At 36.5% G+C, this 24,940-nt stretch overlaps 1 protein-coding gene across 3 annotated transcripts in view; it reads left to right on the forward strand.

Annotated features, from left to right (window-relative positions):
- Window positions 1-24,940, forward strand: part of NARS2 (asparaginyl-tRNA synthetase 2, mitochondrial) — a 130,196-nt gene that overhangs the window by 60,581 nt on the left and 44,675 nt on the right. For all 3 annotated transcript variants that reach the window (XM_065937013.1, XM_065937014.1, XM_065937015.1), the window contains exon 6: window positions 2,149-2,243. In XM_065937013.1, the coding sequence (XP_065793085.1) occupies window positions 2,149-2,243 (95 nt within the window). The remainder of the gene's footprint in view (window positions 1-2,148; window positions 2,244-24,940) is intronic.

Below are 24,940 nucleotides of genomic sequence, written 5' to 3' on the forward strand. Positions count from 1 at the left end.
ATTACTTTTTAAAAGAAATATTTTATAATGTCCCTTTAATATCCTGAAATAAAATTTATAGATAGCATAACTTAAACCATACAAAAGCTTTTAAAGGTTGCTGTAGTGCATTCATTGTAATGTAAAGGAGACCTAAAAGGAAGTAATTTATTAAAAATAGTATGAATTTCAGTAAGTAAATGTTTCCATATGACACTGGAAGTCATAATGAAGTAGTGATATGTTTGTAACTTTAAAACAGTTGGATTTAAAACATGTAAGAAACTTAGATTTCCTTTTGTACAAATGCTAATAAATGAGAGTAAAATAAATTCGTAAATATCAGATTTTTTTACATATATACACACGAAATGAGAGAAACCACTTTTAGAGAAGTCTATAAAACACCCGTACAAATTACAGATGAAAGAAGTTGAAGAGGTGAAGGAAAGGAAAAAGTATAATGTTCATACAAATGTACTGGGCCTTACTTGAAATGTAATCATTTAGTAGATAGTGAAGACATATCAGAGAACACATCTTTTATTTTGAAATCCTAACACAAGTCAGATATTTTAGTTTTGAGTATTTAAGTCCTTGGAAACAATATTGTTTAAGTGATAATGAGTCTCAAAGATGAATTTTTAAAAAGCAATAATAGGGCATGTAGGACCAGATCAAAGTTAAGTTTTAAAAATAAAGGCAGTTGCAAAATAAATGAATAATTTCATTTGGTAATTTTACACTAACTATCACATTCATTCTCCTTTCTAAGGCAAAAGGAGAAGAGGGCAGCAGAGGATGAGATGGTTAGATAGCATCACTGACTCAATGGACATGAGTTTGAGCAAACTCCATAGAGATAGCGGATGACAGGGAAGCCTAGCGTGCTGCAGTCCTAGCGTGCATACGGGATCACAAAGAGTAGGACACGACTTAGCAACTGAACAACAGTCATGTTCATACACACACATACCCATACATGATATGCAGTATTTTTAGGACAACCAAGGGAATTAAATAAGACACCTTCATTTCATTTGTTTCTATAATTCAGTAGTTGGTACTCTGCCTCTTAAAAGGAGTCTTACATCATCTATTGAAAATTTTATATTGGCTTGTTGCTTTTACAGTATTTGTTTTAGTGCACCATTACACTGAAACATTTTCAGAGCACAATTTGAATATGAGTAGGTAAATTATCTTCCTTCACTCCAAATGGATATAATAGTCATAACTTGATACAGAAGTTTTCTTAATTATACTATTTAAATTATGCTTGACCTCCAAGTAACTTTTTATCTTAACTGTTAATAATGTTAACTGGCTTGTTTCTGACCAGTTTCAAATGGAATAGTCACTCTATATTACAAGTTCATAAAAATCTTTAAATGTAAATGTTCATCATATCTTTTAAAGATAAGGTCCGGTTTTTCTTATCTCCTAGTTGTCATGAAGATTAAGTGAAATGAACATGTTTATAGTTTATAATGTGTTTATAAAAATCTGTATTAAAAGCATTATTAACAGTTTAATAATAATATGACAAGACATTTTTTAGAGGCTATTCCCTTGGGAAAATTAAATTTTAACATGGGTCAGAATTGTAAAAGACTGGACGGAGGAGCCTGGTGGGCTGCAGTCCATGGGGTCGCTATGAGTCGGACACAACTGAGTGACTTCACTTTCACTTTTCACTTTCACACATTGGAGAAGGATATGGCAACCCACTCCAGTGTTCTTGCCTGGAGAATCCCAGGGACGGCGGAGCCTGGTGGGCTGCCGCCAATGGGGTTGCACAGAGTCGGACACGACTGAAGTGACTTAGCAGCAGCAGCAGTGTAATAATGCCTCACATTTAAAACATAATTTCTTGCTTCAGCTTGCCCCTCAATCAAAATCAGTTTTTAGGAGAGTATATTTTGTGACCAAAGTACCTTGTCCTTTAGTTGTTGTGTGTTTCAAAAATATGGAGCAAACTTCCTTGACCTTAGCACTTATCAAGCAGAGATTTTGTCTTTCAAGTGTGTACTGAAAACTGCCTTTTTTTCATGAGAATGACCTGTCCTCATATATTTTTAATTGCTTTGTGATTTTTAATTGTGACAGAAATGTGAATGCAGTACAGAACATGTAATAGCTTCTTGTGGCCTCTGTTTTCTTTTGCAGCCTTCAAGCAAAATAAAGGTGCCTGAGGAGAATTTCTTCAATATTCCTGTTTTCTTAACTGTCTCAGGACAGCTTCATCTAGAAGTGATGTCAGGGTACAGAGTTTTCTTTTCTTTTTTCTCGAATGGGCTACTGTTTATGGGTTGGGTAAGAGTGTAATAATGTTCCTTTCCCAGTGCTAAAACCTAAAAATTGAAGTTAACGTTTGTGGTTAGTCCACGTCAGTTCACTAAAAGTACATTTAAATTGACACTTTGACAATATCCAGATTTCTTACTAAAAAAATCATGGTAGTATCCACTTTTCATTTTTGGTGAAAAATGTAACATTGGAAATATGAAGTGATTTTTTTTTTTTCTTTTTACTAATCTTTTTTGCTTAAATCTCAAAATATATAATCAAAATATAAGTACAATTAATCATCTTTATGAAAGTAAAAGCAGTTATAGTTCACACCTGAAAATTATGAGAGAGGTACTTGGAACAGATGGAAGAAAAAACTTTTTAAAAATTATGGTTTAAATAAAGGAAGTTAACTCACACAATCATCATGATGTGTGACCAATTAAAAAGTGTTAGAAGTCAGATCACATTAATTTTAGCCAGTCTTCAAATCTCTGGAAAGTCATTATAATCCTTTCAGTGCAATTTCCTTCTTTTTAGAGATTAAACAGGAAAATCTTTAAAGTACTCTTTAAATCTTATATTCTGTGGGTAGTTTTCTTAATGCTGACTCAACAAGTACTGAGTCTCTCTACCCAGATATAAATATCTTTGTTTTCTCATACAGAGCTTGAGACTTAAAAATCTCTTTAGGAAATGGCTACAGTGAAAATAGAGAATCTTTATGTATTTCCCATTGTTTTCTAAATGTGCAGGTGGAAAAACTGAGGGGAAATAGTATTTGTGTCTTTTTTTTTTTTTTAATGGACTTTACTGGCAGGATAAAGAATGCCAATGGTGGAATAAAGATAATCTTGAAAATAATATATACTTAGATTCTTTTCTGATTTGAGGAAGAAAGATACTAATTGATAATTACAGAGACCAAATAATAGAAAATATTATCAGAATATGGTATAGAAAAACTATTTTCATATTAGCCCTGTGAGATTGTAGGAACTGCAGAATTGTTTGTGGGAAAGGCCATGTCAGGCATGTCATGGAAAGTTTCTTGTGCCTGTCAGTATAATTTTTAAAAATTTAAAACATGATTCATAGAAATATAAAGTGAACATGTATCAAATATTTTATTCAGTTATTACTGAGGAAATAAGTAAAGTAGTAAGACTAGTTCAAAGAGCATCTGGGAGGCTGTGAATTAATAGCCAGTTTAATAAAGGAATTTTAGAATAAGATTGCTAGATTAGTTACAAACTAGCTGATATCCTGCAGATCAATTAACTCTAACCTTTGGAATTTTCTCTTTTACCTGACAGAAATGATTTGCATCTCTGCTGGACAAAAATCTATAAGTTAACATGTAACTTCACTTAATCTGGGCTATTCAGTTCAGTAGTAAATAGAATACTGGAGCAAGCGCATCTCTTAGGTAATTAAATAACCTTTGAGTGTATCCGTAGCCTCGTATTACATTGGAAGGATGTGCTATCTCCCTATTAGCTTTATACAAGTTTAGGATAACCTTTCTTAACAACCTTTCATTATTTGTTTCTTTTTATCTATAAAGCTATAGAAAAGGTTTATTTCCCTCAAATGTGTCATAATGTGGGAAAAGTATAAGTTTGCCCAAGTTTTTCTGTTATAATATCAGTAGCGGATCATGTTCCCTCTATACCAGTAAAGTACAGTGAACCACAGAATACACGGTACTGTGAAACTTGACCCAGGATTAAATGGACAGAATAGGAGGGACTTTTTAGTGTGTTATGAAGTATTTCTGACAGGGGCAGTCAAATATCCCTAGTTTAATATAGTTTTAGTACTATTAGTACACAGTACATCATGTTTAAGATTAATCCATGATTTAGTCTCCAGTAAGAAATTGTTAGTCTTTTTTTCCTCAGCATTTTTTTTCTAAATTTTATTTAACAGACTTTTAAAATGGAGTAAATGGTAGCTATATTTAGAAGGTTAACATTTTCTAAAAGGATATCTATGTTGCTTTAGTGGGTTTATGGCTCCATTTTAAAGTTTAATTTTGTTGTTGTTTTAAATAATCTTTCTATTTTTAATAATTTTTTAACTAACATTTTAAAAAATAATTTTATTTATTTATCTTTGGCTGTGCTGGGTCTTCGTCGCTGCATGGGCTGTTCCCTAGTTTCGGAGAGCAGGGGCTGCTGTCTAGTTGCAGTGCGTGTGATTCTCATTACGGTGACTCCTGGCGCGGAACACAGGCTGCAGGGCATGCAACTTCAGTCGTTGTGATTCGTAGGCTCAGTAGCTGTGGCTCTAGGGCTCTAGAGAACAGACTCAGTAGTTGTGATGCAGGGGCATAGTTTCTCCTCAGCATGTGGGATCTTCCTGGATCAGGGATGGAACCCGTGTCTCCTGTGTTGGCAAGTGGGTCCTTTACCACTGAGCCACCAGGGAAACCCTGAATAATTTTTAAATGTAGAAAAGTTGCAGAGGTAGTTCAGACTTCTTGTATACCTCTCACCCAATTTCCCCTATTGTTAACATCTTACACATTACCATGGTACATTTGTGAAAACTTAAGAACCCAACGTTAATACACTACTATTAACTATAAATTCCAGACTTTATTTAGATTTCATTGGCATTCCATCAGTGCCTTTTTCCAGGATCCACTTTAGGATGTACTTAGCTGGTCAGTCGTGTCCAACTCTTTGTGACCCCATGGACAGTAGCCCACCAGGCTCCTCTGTCCATGGGATTCTCCAGGCAAGAATACTGGAGTGGGTTGCAATGCCCTTCTCCAGAGGATTTTCCCAACCCAGGGGTCGAACCCAGATATCCCACATTGCAGGCAGATTGTTTACCATCTGAGCCACCATTGAATTACATTTAGTTTTCAGGTTTCCCTAGTCTCGTCTAGTCTATAACGGATTTTCAGTCTTTCCTTATTGTTCATGGCTTGTAGAAAGTATGCCAGTCTGGGTTTCTCTTACGTTTTTCTTAAATTTCAGGAGGCAAAAGGAGTGGAAAGAACACCACAGGAGTGAAGTGCTCTTCTTGTCATATCATCTTAGGGAGAACTTGGTATCAATATGATGCTATTCACATTCATTGCTTGTGTTACTTGCCAAGTTTCACCACTGAAAATGTACTGTTTTTCTCTTTCTCTGCTTTGTTCTTTGAAAATGAGTTACTGAGTGTACCCACCCTTATTGGAGGTAGGAGTGAGTGATTGGGAAGTGGGAGATGGAATTATGCACCATGTCCTGGGGTGAGGGCAGTATTCAGAGTTAATCTGTATGAATGATTTGTTGTCTCTTTGCTCTGATTTATTTATTTATGTCATCATTTATATCAGGATCGACTGATGTATATTGTATGGTTTAGGCTGTATTTCAATGCTCTGCTTTTTACTTTACTGCTCAGATTGTTTTAGTTGTTGGGAATTCTTATATTTTAATTCTTGTATCCCTTTCACATGCCCCTATCCTTTTGTCTCTTAAGTACCTCCTTACTCTCTGGTACTGTAAGATGCCAAGGTTTGTTCCTCTGTTAGTTTGTTTTCCTGTTTGTAATTGATGAACCCACAATGATACAGTACTGTCACGCAGAGACCATCGTTTACTTAGGGGTCACTCTTGCTAGTGCATGTGCTGTAGGTTTGGAGAAGTGATGTCATACAGAGTAGTTTCACTGCTCTAAAAACGTATGCTCTTCCAAATCATCCCTGCCTCCTTCCTTTTCTCCCTCCTGATCCCTGTCAATCCCTGATCTTTTAACTGTCCCCAAAGTTTTGCCCTTTCTAGAATGTCATAGAGTTGGAATCATATAATATGTAGCCTTTTCACATTTTCTTCATTTAGTAATATGTATTAATATTTAATACTCCATATCTTTTCATGGCTTGATGACTCATGTCTTTTTAGCATTGAGTAGTATTTCGTTACATTGATGTATTACATCTACTTTTGCTTTATTGACTACGCCAAAGCCTTTGAGTGTATGGAGCAAAATAAACTGTGGAAAATTCTTAAAGAGATGGGAATACCAGACCACCTGACCTGCCTCCTGAGAAATCTGTATGCAGCTCAAGAAGGAACAGTTAGAACCGGACATGGAACAATGGACTGATTCCAAATAGGAAAAGGAGTACGTCAAGGCTGTATATTGTCACCCTGCTTGTTTAACTTGTATGCAGAGTACGTCATGAGAAATGCCGGGCTGGATGAAGCACAAGCTGGAATCAAGACACCACCCTTATGGCAGAAAGCGAAGAGGTACTAAAGAGTCCCTTGATGAAAGTGAAAGAGGGTGTGAAAAAGCTGGTTTAAAACTCAACATTCAGACAACAAAGATCATGGCATCCGGTCCCATCACATCATGGCAAATAGATGGGGAAACAATGGAAACTGTGACAGACTTTATTTTCTTGGGCTCCAAAGTCACTGCAGATAGTGACTGCAGCTGTGAAATTAAAAGATGCTTGCTTCCTAGAAGAAAATCTATGACTAACCTAGACTGCATATTAAAAAGCAGAGACATTACTTTGTCAACAAAGGTCCGTCTAGTCAAAGCTATGGTTTTTCCAGTAGTCATGTGGGTATAAGAGTTGGATCATAAAGAAAGCTGAGTGCTGAAAAATTGATGCTTTTGAATCATGATGTTGGCAAAGACTCTTGAGAGTCCCTTGGACTGCAAGGAGATCCATCCAGTCAGTTCTAAAGAAAATCAGTCCTGATTATTCACTGGAAGGACTGATGCTGAAGGTGAAGCTCGAATACTTTGGCCACATGATGCGAAGAGCTGACTCATTTGAAAAGACCCTGATGCTGGGAGAGATTGAAGGCAGAAGGAGAAGGAGACGACATAGGATGAGATGGTTGGATGGCATCACTGACTCAATGGATATGAGTTTGAGTAAGCTCTGGGAGTTAATGATGGACAGGAAGGCCTGGAGTGCTGTAGTCCGTGGGGGTCACAAAGAGTCGGACATGACTGAGCGACTGAACTGAACTCAATGGAGTATTTCATTAACTGGAAGTACTATGGTTTATCCTTCTGTTCACCTACTGAAGGACATCTTGGTTGCTTCATGTTTTCACAGTTATCCCAACCATATTTTTAAATTTTCCCTACCCTGATCTCAGAATCAGCCATTTTTTCTAAGAGCCCTGATTCCTTTTCTTGGAAAATGGTGTTTAGAAAATAAGACTTAATCACTAGTATTTTGCTGCTACTGAGGGATTATTGATTTTAAGCCCTTTTAGCAGACATAGCTATAAATGTTTTTTAAATAAAAGGAAGCTAAGTGTTTTCATTACAGTCTGCCTATAAATAGTGCAGTGTAAGTTGAGTGTCTGTTCTGAAAGAATTAGAAATGCCCTAAATTGTAAAACTTATACTTACGAGATGTCATGTAATAAAGTTTTCCATTTTTTTGTCAGTTAAACCCAGAATTAGAGGAAGCCTTGGCCTAATGTATTTAAAAGGATTTTTGGTTATTACTCTTTTGTTTTCTTTATTGGTTTTGTTGATTTTTAGTTTTGTTGCAGGTGTTTTTTCCCCTTTATATATATTTACAAAGCCAGAAAGTCAGGCATATTTCAGGATAAAACTAATGCTTTTCTTTTGAACATTACTATTAGAAGTATAAACTAGTACAGCCTCTTTAGAGAAATACTTTTGCAGTGAGAATTATTCTTAAGGAAATGATCTGACAATTTCTATAAAGATGTGCAAAAGAAACAGTTGAAATCAATTTTATACTAATGAAGAATTACTAACAATCTAAATACTTATTTAAGACTAATCCTCAGTGTACCAAGAAAATATTCAGCACCATTTACCATCTGGGAGTAATGGACCTTATTTTTAATAAATATTTTTAAGCCATGTTATGAATAGTTTGCTGAAGTAAAAATAAAGGAATGGTGAAAATCAACTTTATTAGAATTTCAATGAGTATTTAAATACAGCAAACCCAGATTTTTCAGAATTTTATTATTGAGATAATTTACTTATTATAAAATTCACCAATTTAAAATGTACCATTCCGTGGATTTTAGCATATTTTCAGGTTTTTGAACATCACTATAATCTAAGAATATTTTTAATCACCCAGAAAGAGGCTTTTTCCCATTAACAGTCACTCACCATTCTCTCTCCCACCCTAGGCACCACTGATCAATCTGCTTTATGTGTCTGTGAATTTTCCCATCCTGGATATTCCATATAAATGGAATCACACTATATATAGCATTTTGTGGCTGTTTTTTTTTTTTTTTTTTCCAGAATATATTCAGTGTCTGTCAGTGTCATAGCATGTATTTGATTCTTTTTTATTGCCAAATAACAATCCATGTTATGAGTATAGCACGTTTGTTTATCCATTCAGCCGGTAATGGAAATTTGGGTTGATTTTACTTTTTAGCTATTATGAATAATGTTCACATGACTGAGGACAAGTAATTGTGTGAACATGTTTGCATTTCTCTTGGATAGGTACTTAGAAGTGGAATTGATGGCTTACATGGTAAATTTCACCATGTGAGGAACTGTTAGACTGTTTTTCACAGTGGCTGCACCAAATTTACAACCCCACCAGCAGTGTATAAAGATTCCAATTCTCCACATCCTTGCCAGCACTTATTATATGTCTTTTTTTTTTTTTAATGTCTTTTATTGTGCCACAGGATACCCAGGTTGCATCCCTGGGTTGGGAAGGTGCCCTGGAACAGAGAATGGCAAGCCACTCCAGTATTCTTGCCTGGAGAATTCCATGGACCAAGGAGCCTGGCAGGCTATAGTCTGGGGGTTGCAGAGTCGGACATGACTAAGGGACTGACATATTCACTGAGTGTGAAGTGGTGTCTCTTTATGGTTTTTATTACACATTTCCCCTGTGACTCATGTTAAGCATCTTTTCACGTGCCTATTGGCCATTCATATGTCTTCTGTGGAGAAATGTCTGTTTAAATCCTTGGTTCATGTTTTCAGTTGTTTTAGTTATTTGTCTTTATATAGTTTAGTTATAAAAATTCTTTATATATTCTCGATATGAGTCTCATCAGATAAACTGATACATATCTGATAACAGATAAACTGGTATCTCTCTGATATCAGATATCAAATCATATAAGAATCTGATACCTGATTTGCAAATATTTTTTCTCATCCAGTGGTTTTTTTCATTTTCTTGAATATGATGGCTAAACCCAGATTTTTGTCTTTACCTTTCTAGGTTTTGAAAGTACTCCAAATAGATGCCCTTTTGAGTGTAGCCAGCTGTGTATCAGTTGCCATGTATGATCCTGGAATATGTCTGTACTTTAAATACAGGTTCAAATTTCAGATACATCTTTAATAGGCTCTAGGTTATTACTTCTGGTTCTTGCAGCACATTATCAAAAATAACTTTGATACCTCTTAATTTTGTTGAAGAGAGGTCGGCCATTTTTTTGCTCCATAATTGCAAAACATTTTTGTTTTTAAATTCCTAAACACCAATTAGAATGATCAAATCAGTGAATTTTTTCATTTCTACATGTTATTTTTTTCCTTCCAAATAACTTTATGTACACACTTACCTTTAAGCATTTGTCCACTTATTAACCATATCAAGTAAATTTTGATGTATGATTGTCACGAACAGTGAAAAAATATTGTCATACAAGGAGAAATAAATACTGTTGTTTAAATGACCATACTACCAAGGCGATCTGCAGATTCAGTGCAATTCCTATCAAAATCCCAATGATGATTTTCACAGAACTGTAACAGATATTTTTTAAATTTGTATAGAAGCAAAAGACCCCAAATAGCCAAAGCAGTCTTGAGAAAGAAGAGCAAAGCTGGACATATCACAGGCCCTGATTTCAAACTATACTACAAAGCTACAGTATTCAAAACAGTATGATTCTGGAACAGACATGTAGATCACTGAAACAGCATAGAGAGCCCAGAAATGAATCCACACTTAACGTGGTCAGTTAATCTATGACAAAGGAGATAACAATGTACAGTGGGAAAAGGGCAGCCTCTTGAATAAATGCTTTTGGAAAAACTGAACTATTTTCTCATACAATATACAAAAACAAACTGAAAACAGGTTAAAGACTTAAATATAAGACTTGAAACCATAAAACTTACAGAAGAAAATATAAGCATTTGAGATTGGTCTCAGCAATATTTTGTTTTTTTTAAATATGTCTACTCAGACAAAGTTATTTTAAAAAAGCAAAAATAAACAAAAACTGCATCAAACTAAAAGTTTTTACACAGTGAAAGAAACCATCAACAAAACAAAAAGACCACCTACTGAAAGGAAGATGATATTTGAAACGATATGTCTGATAAAGGACTAATATCCAAAATATACCAAGAACTCATGCAACTCAACATCAAAAAAAAAAAATAAAATAAAAAAAAGAGCAGAGGGCCTGAATAGAAATTTTTCTAGAAATGATACACAGATAGCTAACAGGCATATGAAAAGATCCCCAACATCACTCTTACTAGAAGTGTTAAAACCGCAATAAAATATCACCTCACACATGTTAGAATGCTTATTATCAAAAAGACAACAAATAACAAAAGTTAGTAAGTATATGGAGAAAAAGGAACCCTCATGCACTATTGCCAGAAATGTAAATTGGTGCATTCACTATGCAAAAGGGTATATTGTTGTTGTTGTTCAGTCACTAAGTTGTGTCCAAATCTTTGTGACCCCATGGACTGCAGCACTCCAGACTTCCCGGTCCTTCACTGCTTCCTGGAGTTTGCTCAAACGTGTGTCCATTGAGTCAGTGACGCCAGCCAACCATCTCATCCTCTGTCACCTGCTTCTACTCTTGCGTGCCCTCAAACTTTCTCAGCATCAGAGCTTTTTACAGTGAGTAGTCTCTTGCATCAGGTGGCCAAAATTTTGGAGCTTCGGTTTCAGCATTAGTCTTTCCAATGAATATTCAGGGCTGATTTCTTTAGTATTGACTGCTTTGATCTCTTTGCTGTCCAAGGGACTCTCAAGAGGTCTTCTCCAACAACCACAATTTGAATGCATCAATTCTTCAGCAATCAGCCTTCTTTATGGTCCAGCTTTCACAATTGTACATGTTCAGTTCTGTCACTCAGTCGTGTCCGACTCTTTGCAACCCCACGGACTGCAGCACCCCAGGCTTCTCTGTCCATCATCAACTCCTGGAGCCTACTCAAACTCATGTCCATTGTGTCGGTGATGCCATCCAAAAATCTCATCCTCTGTCCCCTTCTCCTCCTGCCTTCAGTCTTTCCCCACATCACAGTCTTTTCCAATGAATCCATTCTTTGGATCAGGTAGCCAAAGTATCGGAGTTTCAGCGTCAGCATCAGTCCTTCCAGTGAACATTCAGAACTGATATCCTTTAGGATTGACTGGTTGGATCTCCTTGCCATCCAAGGGACTCTCTCAAGAGTCTCCTCCAATACCACAGTTCAAAAGCATCAATTGTTTGGCACTCAGCTTTCTTTATATAGTCCAGTTCTCACATCCATACATGACTCCTGGAAAAACCATAGCTTTGACTAGATGAATCTTGGTTGGCAAAGTAATGTCTCTGCTTTTTAATAAACTGTCTAGGTTGGTCATAACTTTTCTTCCAAGGAGCAAGCATCTTTTAATTTCATGGCTGCAGTCACCATCTGCAGTGATTTTTGGAGCCTCCCAAAATAAAATCTCTCACTGCTTCCACTCTTTTCCCATCTATTTGCCATGAAGTGATGGGACCGGATGCCAAGATCTTAGTTTTCTGAATGTTGAGTTTTAAGCCAACTTTTTCACTCTCCTCTTTCACTTTCATTAAGAGACTCTTTAGTTCTTCGCTCTCTGCCATAAGGGTGGTGTTGTCTGCGTATCTGAGGTTACTGATATTTCTCCAGGCAGTCTTGATTCCAGCAGATCATAAATGACTACTGAAAAAACCTTAGCTTTGACTAGATGGCCTTTTGTCGACAAAGTGATGTCTCTGCTTTTTAATATGCTATCTAGGTTTGTCATAACTTTTCTTTCAAGGAGCAGATATCTTTTAATTTCATGGCTGCAATCACCATCCACAGTGATTTGGCGGCCTAAGAAAATAAAATCTGCCACTGTTTCCGCTCCTTCCCAGTCTCTTGCCACAAAATGATGGAACCAGATGCCGTGATCTTAGTTTTTTAAATGTTGAGTTTTAAGCTAGCTTTTTCACTTTTCTCTTTCACCCTTATCAAGAGGCTCTTTAGTGCCTCTTCACTTTCTGCCGTTAGAGTCATATCATCTGCATATCTGTGGTTATTATTTCTCCTGGCGATCTTGATTCCAGCTTGTGCTTCATCCATCCTGGTATTTCTGCATGATGTACTCTGCATATAAAGTTAAATAAACAGAGTGACAGTATATAGCCTTGATGTATTCATTTCCCAGTTTGGAACCAGTTTGTTGTTCCATGTCCGATTCTAATGATTGTGTTTTGATTTACATGCAGATTTCTCAGGAGGCATTTAAAGTTGGTCTGGTATTCCCATTTCAAAACAGTATGGGGATTCCTCAAAATATTAAAAATAGGACTACCATACGATCCAACAATTTCACTTCTGGGTATTTTTCCAAAGAAAACAAGCACTACTTTGAAAAGATATTTATTTATTTGTTTTTTATTACAGAAAAATTTATTTACAGATTTATTTATTTCTGTGTTTATTCCAGAATTATTTACAATAGCCAAGATATGAGAACTACACATGTCCATCAACAGATGACTGGAACAAGAAGATGTGATATAGTATATAATACAATAAAGTAATACTTAACCATAAAAAAGAATGAAATATTGCTATTTACAACAACATGGATGGACCTACAGGGTATTATGATAAACGACAAAAATCTAAGAAAGACAAATACTGTATGATTTCACTTATATGTGAGATCTAAAATACAAATGAATAAACAAAACAAATAAACAAACATAAACAGAGTCATAGATACAGAGAACAAATAGGTAGTTGCCAGAGATGAGGGGGTAGGAAAATGAGTAAAATAGGGAAGAGACGTTAAGAGATACAGGCTTCCAGTTAACAAAATAAATGAGTCATGGGAATAAAATGTACAGAATGGGGAATATTATCTGTAATAATGTAATATCATATGGTGACAAGTGGTAGCTCAACTTAATGTGATCATTTTGTAATGTGTAGAAATGCCCAAATCACTATGTTGTGTACCAGGAACTAACTTAGTGCAAGTCAGTTATATATCAGAGATAAACAAACAAACTCGTAGAGAAGGAAATTGTGATTACCAGAGGCAAGGGGTGAGGCGAAAGAGAAATTGGCTGAAGCTGGTCAGAAGGTACAAAATTCTAGTTATAAGATGAAATGTACAACATGATTCATATAATTGACACTGCTGTGTCTTATATGTGAAAGTTGTCAAGAGAGTAAATCCTAAAAGTTCCCATCACAAGGAAAAAAATTTTTTTATATTTTGTATATATACAAAGCTGTGTATATATATTTATTCAATAACCTCAGATATGCATATGATACCACCTTTATGGTAGAAAGCAAAGAAGAACTAAGGAGCCTCTTGATGAAAGTGAAAGAGGAGAGAGAAAAAGTTGGCTTAAAGCTCAACATTCAGAAAACTAAGATCATGGCATCTGGTCCCATCACTCCACAGCAAATAGATGGGGAAACAGTGGCTGACTTTATTTTTCTGGGCTCCAAAATCACTGCAGATGGTGACTGCAGCCATGAAATTAAAAGACGCTTGCTCCTTGGAAGAAAAGTTATGACCAACCTAGACAGCTTATTAAAAAGCAGAGACATTACTTTGCCAACCAAGGTCCATCTAGTCAAAGCTATAGTTTTTCCAGTAGTCATGTGTGGATGTGAGAGTTGGACTATAGAGAATGCTGAGCACTGAAGAATTGATGCTTTTGAACTGTGGTATTGGAGGAGACTCTTGAGAGTCCTTTGGACTTCAGGGAGATCCAACCAGTCAATCCTAAAAGAAATCAGTTCTGAATATTCACTGGGAGGACTGATGCTGAAGCTGAAACTCCAGTACTTTGGCTACCTGATCCAAAGAGCTGACTCAATTGAAAAGACCTTGATTCGGGAAAAGATTGAAGGCAGGAGGAGAAGGGAATGACAGAGGGTGAGATGGTTAAATGGCATCGCCAACCCAATGGACGTGAGTTTTAGTAAGCTCCGAGACTTGGTGATGGACAGGGAGTCCTGACGTGCTGCAATCCATTGGGTCACAAAGAGTCGGACACGACTGAGTGACTGAACTGAACTGATGTATACAAGATGATGGATGTTCACTAAACTTACTGCGGTAGTCATTTTACTGAAATATTTAAGTTTATTATAAGGTGCTTTTACAGTCCTGCATGTCAATTATATCTCAATGAAACTAGAAGAAAAACATTAATCAGTATATTAAAACAGATAAAGAATATTGTCACATATCCTTTTAGCAGAATAGTAAGGTCCAAGTTCATATTGCAAATTATTGTGTGATGCAGTCCTTGCTATGAAATGATTTATTAGATGAAAGTACCCTGTTTCCTTTTTGCCCATAGAATTGTATAATTCACTTACCAGTTCTTGTGTCTGAGAAATTGATTTAGGATATTGTTATCTAAAGCCTCATAGTCTGAGATTTCACTTACACAAACAATTTTACGAACATTGTTAGAGACTAGATTATTACTCTTTGTTTCTTTCTGTTCATTTGCTTGTTTAGTATTTATGAAGCATCTTTATCATTTTTCTTAATGTTTGTCATTTTGAGTGAAAAATAAGAAATCTCAGTTTTCAGCTGTGTTCTCTGAAAACTACAGGTAAGACTACAATAATAGTGTCTCTGGGCTTTTCTAATATCTTAAAAAATAACATGATAGTTCATATACTGCAATGAGAAAACTGAAGGTGATCTCACTATGCATCTCTTCCTTATCACTGCATCTGAGACATCCATCATTCTGTTCTCAAAATGTTTTACTGTTTTTAACTTAATTAGGAATAATTGATGAATAATAAAATAATTTCTAGGTTGATGAGATAGCAAAATGTTTCAATAAACAGGAAATGTAAGATCACTAAAACTTCTTATTTTCTTAGATTCATGAAAGAATCCAATGGGTTTATTCTGTTAGGAAAAAAAACAGTAAAGATTTATGTTTCTTGGATGATTCTGTAGTGTCTTGAATTGTGTCTCCCCAAAAGACAAGAACTCTAAATGCAACCTTCTTTGGAAATAAAATTTTTGCAAATGTGATCAAATTAAAGTGCTGAATTAAAGTGGGCCCTAAATCCTATGACTAGTATCTTTATAAGAGAAAGAAGTTTTGGATACAAAAAAGGTCCACACCATGGGAAGAAGACCATATGAAGGCAGAGGCAGAGATTGAAGTGATGCCTAGGAATGCTAAAAGATTGCTCAGAGCCATCAGAAACTAGGAGGAGACAAGGAGGTATTCTTCCCTAAAATCAAGCAGAAGCAAGGCACTGCCAACATCTCAGTTTCAGACTTTTAGCTTCCACAGGCTAGGTAGAATAAATTTCTGTTGTTCTAAGTCATCTAGTTAGTTTTAAGTTGGTACAGCCATCTAAGAAAGTATAAGTCATGGAATACTACTTTTTAGAAATAACTAAAATTGCTCAACAGAGAAACTAAAAAATTAAAACAATAAACTTGGGATTAATTATTAATAATTATGATTCATCTAATGAATGGATTACTGTACAGCCATTAAAACTGTTGATGAAGCTTTACAATGTGTTATTAAAAGAGAAAAAAGTGGTCATGAGGTTATTTACATTGTGTGTACATGATTATATTGGGGGAAGTCTGGAAAATATGCACCAGTATTCAACTTGTAAGCAAGACTCTCTCTGCTCATTTTTATTGTCTCCCTTAACTTTTTTCAGATTTTAAAAACTAGTGTTTATTACTTTGATATTGAGAAAAAAATTGGCTATTTCTCTTTGGGGAGAAAAAAATCAGTATGGTCTTTGAATTGATTTCATTCCAGTTTGATTAATTGGCTGCTTTGTGACTGGTATGAGCACTCCTAAACTCATTCATTTCCTTGGGTTATCTCATCAGTTCAGATGCTGAGCTCAGAAGCCATGAAACATTCATACTCAGGATGCGCTCATCCTGTTAAGTGGATATGGTAATATGTCAGCATGTGAACTTGATTTAAAGTGAGGTACCAATTATAACTGGGTGTGAAACTGTCTTCCCATCCCACATGACTTTTCATTCTTCATACATTTAATATTTAGCTACTTATCTGAGCTTTGTTAATTGATACTCATTTGATTTTCAAGATTTTTTGGCTGTTTTATTCCTGCTCTATGTTTTCATGTATCTCTGTTTCTAATATTCTTCCTCTAATGCTGCTTTTTCTATATTAGCTCATACCTGCTCGACTGAAGTATAATTTCCTCCTTGACTTCTTCCCTGTTTTTTCTCAACTGAGATTATTTTTCTCTTTTTTTGTTCTTTTATAATAACTATCACTTCATATCCTAGAGGGAAAAAAAAAGGTTCTATTGTCTTTAACATTTAGCCAGTTTGTAATTGTTCTCATATGCCTGTCTCATAAATATTCTAAACATCCTTATGTACTAGACAATAGTGGGTGATTTAGTAAGTATTGTTAAATTGAATTTGTAAAACACAAATTCTCATCCTTCAAAATTTTTCCTCTTACCATTTCTACTGTAAAGTTTAGTCTGCAGCAGCAGTTAAATGTACATTCATCACTGCTTTTACTCTATATTCATGAAAATGATATAACCCTGAAACTTTGAAATCTTTAATTACCTTATTGTTGCCTGAATGTGTGTGAGTGATGATGATTATGTTGTTTTCTTAATTGTGGGACCTTAAAACACATAGATTATTTCAAATGTATTATTTATGTTAAAAATTAGCCCTATTTAATAAAAATATGAATTAGCAGACTATTGATATGAATGACTCAAGAACTTCTTTCATTATTTGTATATACAGACAGGGGATGAGCATTTCCAGCAAACTGAGCAGAAAATGCAGAGACTGCTTAGTAGGAATATTTAGCTTTCTCAGGTACGAATGGAGAATGTGAATATGTGGATTAACCAAGGTTGGATGTTACAAAATGGGTATGATGAAAGTAGCTAAGTACAGAAGGTTATAATGAGAGATAATGGAGTCTGTACTTCAGTAAGGAGAGAAGTGAGGAAATAAAAGTAGAGAATGATGTTGGCAGAAGTGGTAGGCTTACAGAATTGAACGTCTCACTGAAGAACTGTTGATGAGGACATACTCGAGTACTTTTCCAGAAAAGTACAAGGCGGTAGTCACAGAATAGTATGGTGAAGTTCATCTCTAGAACTTGGAATCTCTGCTCAGCTCCCACCTGTAAACTAGCGCCAGTTTTCTCCGGTTGGCTGTTGGGTACTCAACTCAACATGTTAAAAAATAAATTCAACATCTTACTCTCCAGGTCTGTTTTTTCCTTCTGAAGTCCCTGTATCAGAGAAAATGTCACTACCATCCTTCCATCCTCGTCACAGCAGCTGTATGGATATCATTTCACATGCCTCTTTCCCCACACCCTTTGCATTCTTTCAGTCATTTGCTTCCACTTCCCTTGCTTCAGCTGTCCTAAACTGCTTATAATATTCTAATCACATCATCCTGTTTCACTTTCCTTTGCATATGTTGTTTCTCTCTTTCTACCTAGAATGTCCTTCCCCCGTGACTTTGTCAAGCTAACCGCTGCACATCAATCTAAACTCAGCTTAAAAATGATCTCACCCAGAATCCCTACCCACCTCTGTACCCACCACCACCACATCTTTCCTGTTTAAATGCCCTTCTTTTGTGTGTGCATGTTGCTTTATTCTTAGCTATTTTGTGACTCTAGAATCATTATTTTCCTCTGTAGCTAAGACTCTGAGCTTTTGTGTTTAGTAAGTGTGTTTAAGTTTGTAACTCTGTTACTTGATACAGAATAAAGACTTAAATATCTGTTAGAAGAGGATTTCTATCAATTTTATTTATTTAATAATGTTGAAATTACCTGTTTGTATCTTTATCTTCCTATTAGCCTGTAAATTCCTCAAATTATATCTTGTTTCTCTTTGTTGTCTTGGTTTCTATTACTACCACATATATGAAGCAGGGCTCAAAAATCAATCTTTATTTGATTGAACATTTGTTGAGAGCCCACTGTGTGCCTAACACTCGTTTAGGTGCTGAGATACAGAGAGCATCAGGAAAGATATGATTCCAACCTTTTTGACCCTGCACGGTCTAATGAGCAAGGCAGACACCAAATAAGGAATTAGAAATGTAGCTGTTGTAAAAAAGATTGTCCGGAGGGCAAGAAGAGCATATGACAAGGGAATTTCACCTTGTCTAGGTTGAATTTAATTTAGAGGTAACTTCATCAGTGGAATGATTACATGAGAGTGCGTTTTAAAATATTATTTATAATGATCGCTGACTGTTATATTTGGTTTGTATTCTGTTGCTTTTCTATTCTTGGAACAACAGAAACCTGGTTAATGCAACTTTTTCTTAGCATTATTCCAGAGCATTTTGTGGTATAGAAAGAATGTTTTCATTACTTCAGTACATGTTAATTTGTATCTGGCAATGGGACATCCTTTGGTACTTTTATGTTGTGTTTGATAGTTATTCTTGAATGAATTTTATTTATCCAGATCCTCAAAATCTAGAAGACTAGTTTCTGTCTCCTGTTCCTTTGTTCATTTGGAAATACTTAGACTCTTTTGTTAAACTTTATATGAAAAGGTTACGAGTATGTATCTTGTCTGAGTTTAGGACAACAGCCAGAATAACTGGGATACGAATGCCATGTCTTAAAGAAATGGTTGAAGAAACCGGATGTATTTAGCATAGGGATGACAAAGGAGAGACGTGATTTAATAATTCAAATCTATTTGGTGGGCTTCTGTGAGAGAATGTGAAAGTGAAAGGCTCTCAGTCGTGTCCAACTCTTTGCGACCCCATGTACTATACAGTCCATGTTATTGTCCAGGCCAGAATACTGGAGTGGGTAGCCTTTCCCTTCTCCAGGGGATCTTCCCAACCCAGGTATCGAACTCAGGTCTCCTGCATTGCAGGTGGATTGTTCACTAGTAGAGCCATCAGGGAAGCCCAAGAATGCTGGAGTGGGTAGCCTATCCCTTCTCCAGGGGATCTTCCCAACCCAGGAATCGAACTGGGGTCTTCTGCATAGCAGGCTGATGCTTTACCAGCTGAGCTCCCAGGGAAGCCCTGAGACTTGTGTGCAATTAAATACAATCTGACCCTTGAACAAGTTGAGTATGAACTGTCCAGGTCCACTTACACAAGTTTTTTTTTCAGTAGTAAATAAATACTACAGTGCTACACTATCTTGCCTGGTTGAATTCATGGATGAAGAACCACAAACATGGACAAACTGCTGATACAGAAGTTTGACTAAGTTATACTCAGATATTTGATGGTCACCCCCAACTCCAAGTTGGTCAAAAGTCAACAGAATGATTTTTCTTAAAGAACAGTTTAACTGAGATATAACTCCTATACCATAAGAATTCACCCTTTAAAAATGGACAGTTCAAGAACAAAAAGTAACTAAAAAATACTTTTAAATGTACAATTCAGTAGTTTTTCTTACCATCACACAGTTTTAAAACCTTCATCACTAACTATACTATTTTCATCACTTTAAAAAGAAGTTCCCTTTCCCCTCTCCTCTCAGCGCCTGGCAAACACTGCTGAATCAGAAACAATGGGAGTAAGCCCCAGCAATCTGTTGTAACAGACCTCCCTAGTGAGGAGATGCGGAGAGCCCCTGCTCTTGAGAAAGCCCCTCTGTGGCCTGGTTAGTGGCGACACATGGTGTCCAGCCACTCGGGGGAGAGAGGAGAAGGCTGACATACCACGTGCAGGCTCTCAGTGAGTCTCCGTTTCCCCCTCCCCAGCCTCACCGTGGCACTTTGCGCAGGCTGTCTCTGCTCTGCTGCAGTGTGTTCACTGTGTTCCAGATAATGGTTTCCATGTTTTGGTGCATTGGTCATCACTCAGCCATTCGTTTGTTGTCCTCCAAAGGTGTGCGGGAGAGCTCTTGTCCACTGAAGTCCCCCTTCCTGTTTCTTGCTTTTAATTTTTTAAATTATTATTTTGAGGTTGTCTCAGGAAGGAGTGAATATAAATATCTGTGCACTATTTGACCTCAGTTTTTACTAGCTTGAAAGGTATTAATTTGCTTTTCTTTAATAGTTAGTTTATGTACTATTTGCATGATGATTTAGTTCCTGTGTTTAAATGTGTTAGATCTAAGCATTGGGTTCTCTACCTGTTCAGTTTTGCATTACTTTGTGGGAGAGATTGCTAACCTGCCTTTTCTTTATCTCAAGTGTACTGGAGAGTAGCCCTACTCTTCTTTTATTTAGCTTGCTGAGTTCTTGTTAAGCAGACAGAATATCTGAAATATTGAGTGCTTTTGAAATAACCAAGTTTGCTGTGAGTTAAAAAAAATTATCAGTCAATCCTTTGAATAATGATACAGAACTCATTGTGTATGAAATGCAGTGTCTATATACATTGTCTGAAAGGCTACTATAGTGACACATCAAATTAATACTTAGTAATTTGACTAATATGGACAGTATGGGAGCTATAAAAAGCAAGACTGATGTTACTTCTTTCAATTACTATAGAATCTTGTTCAAATTCTATTTTGCTTAGGTGGCTTAAATTACATTTTTAGGAGGAGAGGGGGAAATCTGTGTTGGTTGCATGTTTGCAGAATTTATGTTTGGTTGGGAACAGAGAGAAGTTATATCATTTTGACATCCTTTTCCCAAGCTTGTTTTCTTCTGTGTGCAAATTTCTATGGCTACTCATTTATCCAGCAGTAATTTTCACGTTCACCCTAATGACATGTAACTGTGTTGGATACCAAGGAAGCTGTTAAAAACTTTGAGACAGTCTTGTTGATTGACATGTAGAGACTTACCAGTGCTGTTATGAATTAATTAGCTACTAAGATAATGTTACCCCTCCCCAGAAGTACTGAATTCATTAAGTGAATGGTTCTGTTAATTGAAGAAATTAACAAACCTCTGAGAGGTTTGAGTTGGAATTCTCTCTTCCTTATGTACTAGTTTTGTAAGCTTAATGTCTGAGCCTCCGCTTCCTAACCAAAAAGATAAATTGTAATGGTCACCTTGCAGAACTGTTGTGAAAATTAGAGTGTGTGTGAAGCCCAGTGTTTATCACAGTTTGACATTGAAATGGTAAGTGCTATATTGGCAGTACTGATGACAACTGGGACCTGGAGAACCCAGAGTGATTGTGAAAGACTAGCTAAAGAAAGAAGCCAGGGTGGTGTAGCCAGAAAGAATAGCTGATAGCTAGGAATCAAGTTGTTTTGCAACAGTAAGAGGACGGAATTTACACATGACAGAGGATTTGGACAAATTGACAGTCAGCCAGGATTCAGGACTCGAAAGACTGGTCAGAACATCAGACTAAAACGAGTGCCTGGAATGAAGGAAGGGACTAGGACACAAAAATCAGATACTTGTCATAATTTGAAGACCAAATCAGAAATAAACTGTTAGAGCAGATTAGGTGTGCTCCTCTTGTGTTGATTAGGTCAACATAATCTGTTATAGTGAGGCATCACTGTGTTCTGGACTCTTGTTCTTTAAGTAAATCATTGCTGTGCCCTTTCTGTGGTTCCAAGAGGTTCTCACTTCACCTTTTATTCTATATCTGGGATAAAGTTATAATTTCAATAGTAGGTAATGGAATGTCAGTGTACAGAGAAACCCTTTTCGTTATTATTGCTTCTCAATCAACTTTATTGAGTAAACTTTACATATGAAAAATGCACTCATTTTAAATGTACCATTCAATAAATTTAGAAAAATGTATAAACCTTTGTAATCTCTACTGTGTTAAAAATGTAGAATATTTCTATCACCTAAAAAAAAAAGTCCCTCATTGCCCTTTGTCTCTCTCCCCAACTCTGTGTACTAGGCAATGAGTGATCTGAGTTTCTCTCACCATAGAGTTCCCTCTTCTAGAATTTCATATAAATAGTGTTTATATAATATTTAATTTATGTTTATATATTTTATATAAATGGTAACATACAGTATCTTAAAACATATACTTCTGTTTCATTGTCTGCTGCTAAAGCCTTTGACTGCTAATTTAACTTATATGCAGAGTATATCATGCACAGTGTTGGGCTGGATGAAGCACAAACTGGAATCAAGATTGCTAGGAGCAGTATCAATAACCGCAGAACTGCAGGTGATGCCACCCTTATGGCAGAAAGCGAAAAGGATCTAAAGAGCTTCTTGATGAATGTGAGAGAGGAGAGTGAAAAAGCTGGCTTAAAACTTGACATTCAGAAAACAAAGATCATGGCATCTGGTCCCATCACTTCATGGCAAATAGATGGGAATACAATGGAAACAGTGACAGACTTTATTTTGGGGTGCTCCAAAATCACTGCAGATTGTGACTGCAGCCATGAAAATACATTTGTTCCTTGGAAGAAAAGCTATGACAAGCCTAGACATCATGTTACAAAGTAGAGAAATTCCTTTGCCAGCAAAGGTCTGTCTAGTCAAAGCTGTGGTTTTTCTAGTAGTCATGTATGGATGTGAGAGTTGGACCACAAAGAAGGCTAAGCGCTGAAGAACTGATGCTTCTGAACTGTGGTGTTGGAGAAGACTCTTGAGAGTCCCTTAGACTGCAAGGAGATCAAACCAGTCAATCCTGAAGGAAATGAATCCTGAATATTCATTGGAAGGACTAATGCTGAAACTGAAGCTCCAATACTTGGGTCACCTGATGTGAAGAGCTAACTCATTAGAAAAGATCCTGATGCTGGGAATAATTGAAGGCAGGAGAAGGAGATGACAGAGTACGAGATGATTGGATGGTATCACCAACTCGATGAACATGAATTTGAGCAAGCTCCCAGAGATGCTGAAGGACAGGGAAGCCTGGTGTGCTGAAGTTCATGGGGTTACAAAGAGTCGGAGACGACTGAGCCACTGGACAACGACAGCAGCATCTTATTTACTCTTCTCTGTTTGTCATCTTTCACTCACCGTATTGGTTTTTAAGTTCATCCAGTGGTTTTTTGTTGTTGTTGTTGTAATTTTTATTTATTTTTGGCTGAGCTGAGTCGTTGTTGATATGCAGGCTTTTCTCTAGTTGGGGAGAGTGGGAGCTCCTCTCTAGTTGCGGTACACAGGCTTCTTGTTGCCATGACTGCTCTTGTTGCATAGCACAGGGTCTAGGGCCTGTGGGCCTCAGTAGTTGCGGCCCACGGACTCAGTAGTTGCAGCTCCCAGGCCTTAAAACGCAGGCTCAACGGCTGTGGCACACGTGTCTAGTTGCTCTGCTCATGTGGGGTCTTCCTGGATGAGATACTGAACCCGTGTCTCCTGTACTGGCAGGTGAATTCTTTACCACCGAGCCACCCAGGGAAGCCCTGGTTTGTTCTTTTTAATTTCTGAATATTATTCCTTTGCATGGATGTACAATTCGTTAATTCATTCATCTTTTGGTAGACACTTGGGTTGTTTCCAGTTTGGGCCTGTTATGAATGAAGCTCTGCGGAAATTCATGCATATATGCCCATTATATTCATGTAGTTTTCATTTCCCTTTAGTAAATTCCTAAGAGTTTCTGGGTCGTATGATAAATGTATGATTAACTTTCGAAGAAACTGCCACACAGTTTTCTGAAATTCTTGTACTCTCCAACAGTGTATAAAAGTTCTGTTTGCTCCACATCTTTGAAAAAAATTGGTATTATATTTTTATTTATGGCTGTGATGGGTCTTCATTGCTGTGCGTGGGCTTTCTCTGGTTGTAGTGAGCAAGGGCTGCTCCCTAGTTGCAGTATGGAGGCTTCTCATTGCAGTGACTTCTCTTATTGCAGAGCACTGACTGTAGGGCTTCAGTAGTTGCAGCACTTGGGCTCAGTACTTGTGGCGCGCAGGCTCCAGAGTACAGACTCAGTAGTTGTGTACAGGCTTAGTTGTCCTGAGATATGTGGAATCTTCTCAGACCAGGGATTGAACCTGTGTCTCCTTATTGGCAGGTGGATTCTTAACCATTGGGCCACAAAGGAAGTCCAGTGTTGTATTTTGTTAATCAGTCTACTAAGTATATGGTATCTCATTATAGTTTTAATTTGCATGTCTGTGATAATAGTGTTAAATTTTGTGTGTGTGTGTGCTTACTGGTCATTTGTAAATCTTTTATGAATTGTCTTTTGAATTCATTTGCCCACTTTATTATGCTGTTTGTCTTCTTATTATTGAGTTATGAGTTCTTTTTCTTTTTTCTTGATAGAAATATAGTTGATTTACAATGTGTTAGTTTCAAGGGTTCAACAGTATGATTCAATAATATATATGTAACTGAATATGTATATTCTTTTTCAGATTCTTTTCCATTATAGGTTATTACAAGATACTAAATATAGTTCCCTGTGCTATACAGTAGGTGCTTATTGTTTCCTTCATATATATAGTAGAAAGTATATGTTAATCTCAAACTCTTTAATTTATCCCTCCCCATCACACTGCTTTCCCCATTGGTAACCATAAACTTGTTTTCT

This window comes from Muntiacus reevesi, chromosome 5 (genome assembly GCF_963930625.1).
Source record: "Muntiacus reevesi chromosome 5, mMunRee1.1, whole genome shotgun sequence".
Taxonomy (NCBI): Eukaryota; Metazoa; Chordata; class Mammalia; order Artiodactyla; family Cervidae; genus Muntiacus; species Muntiacus reevesi.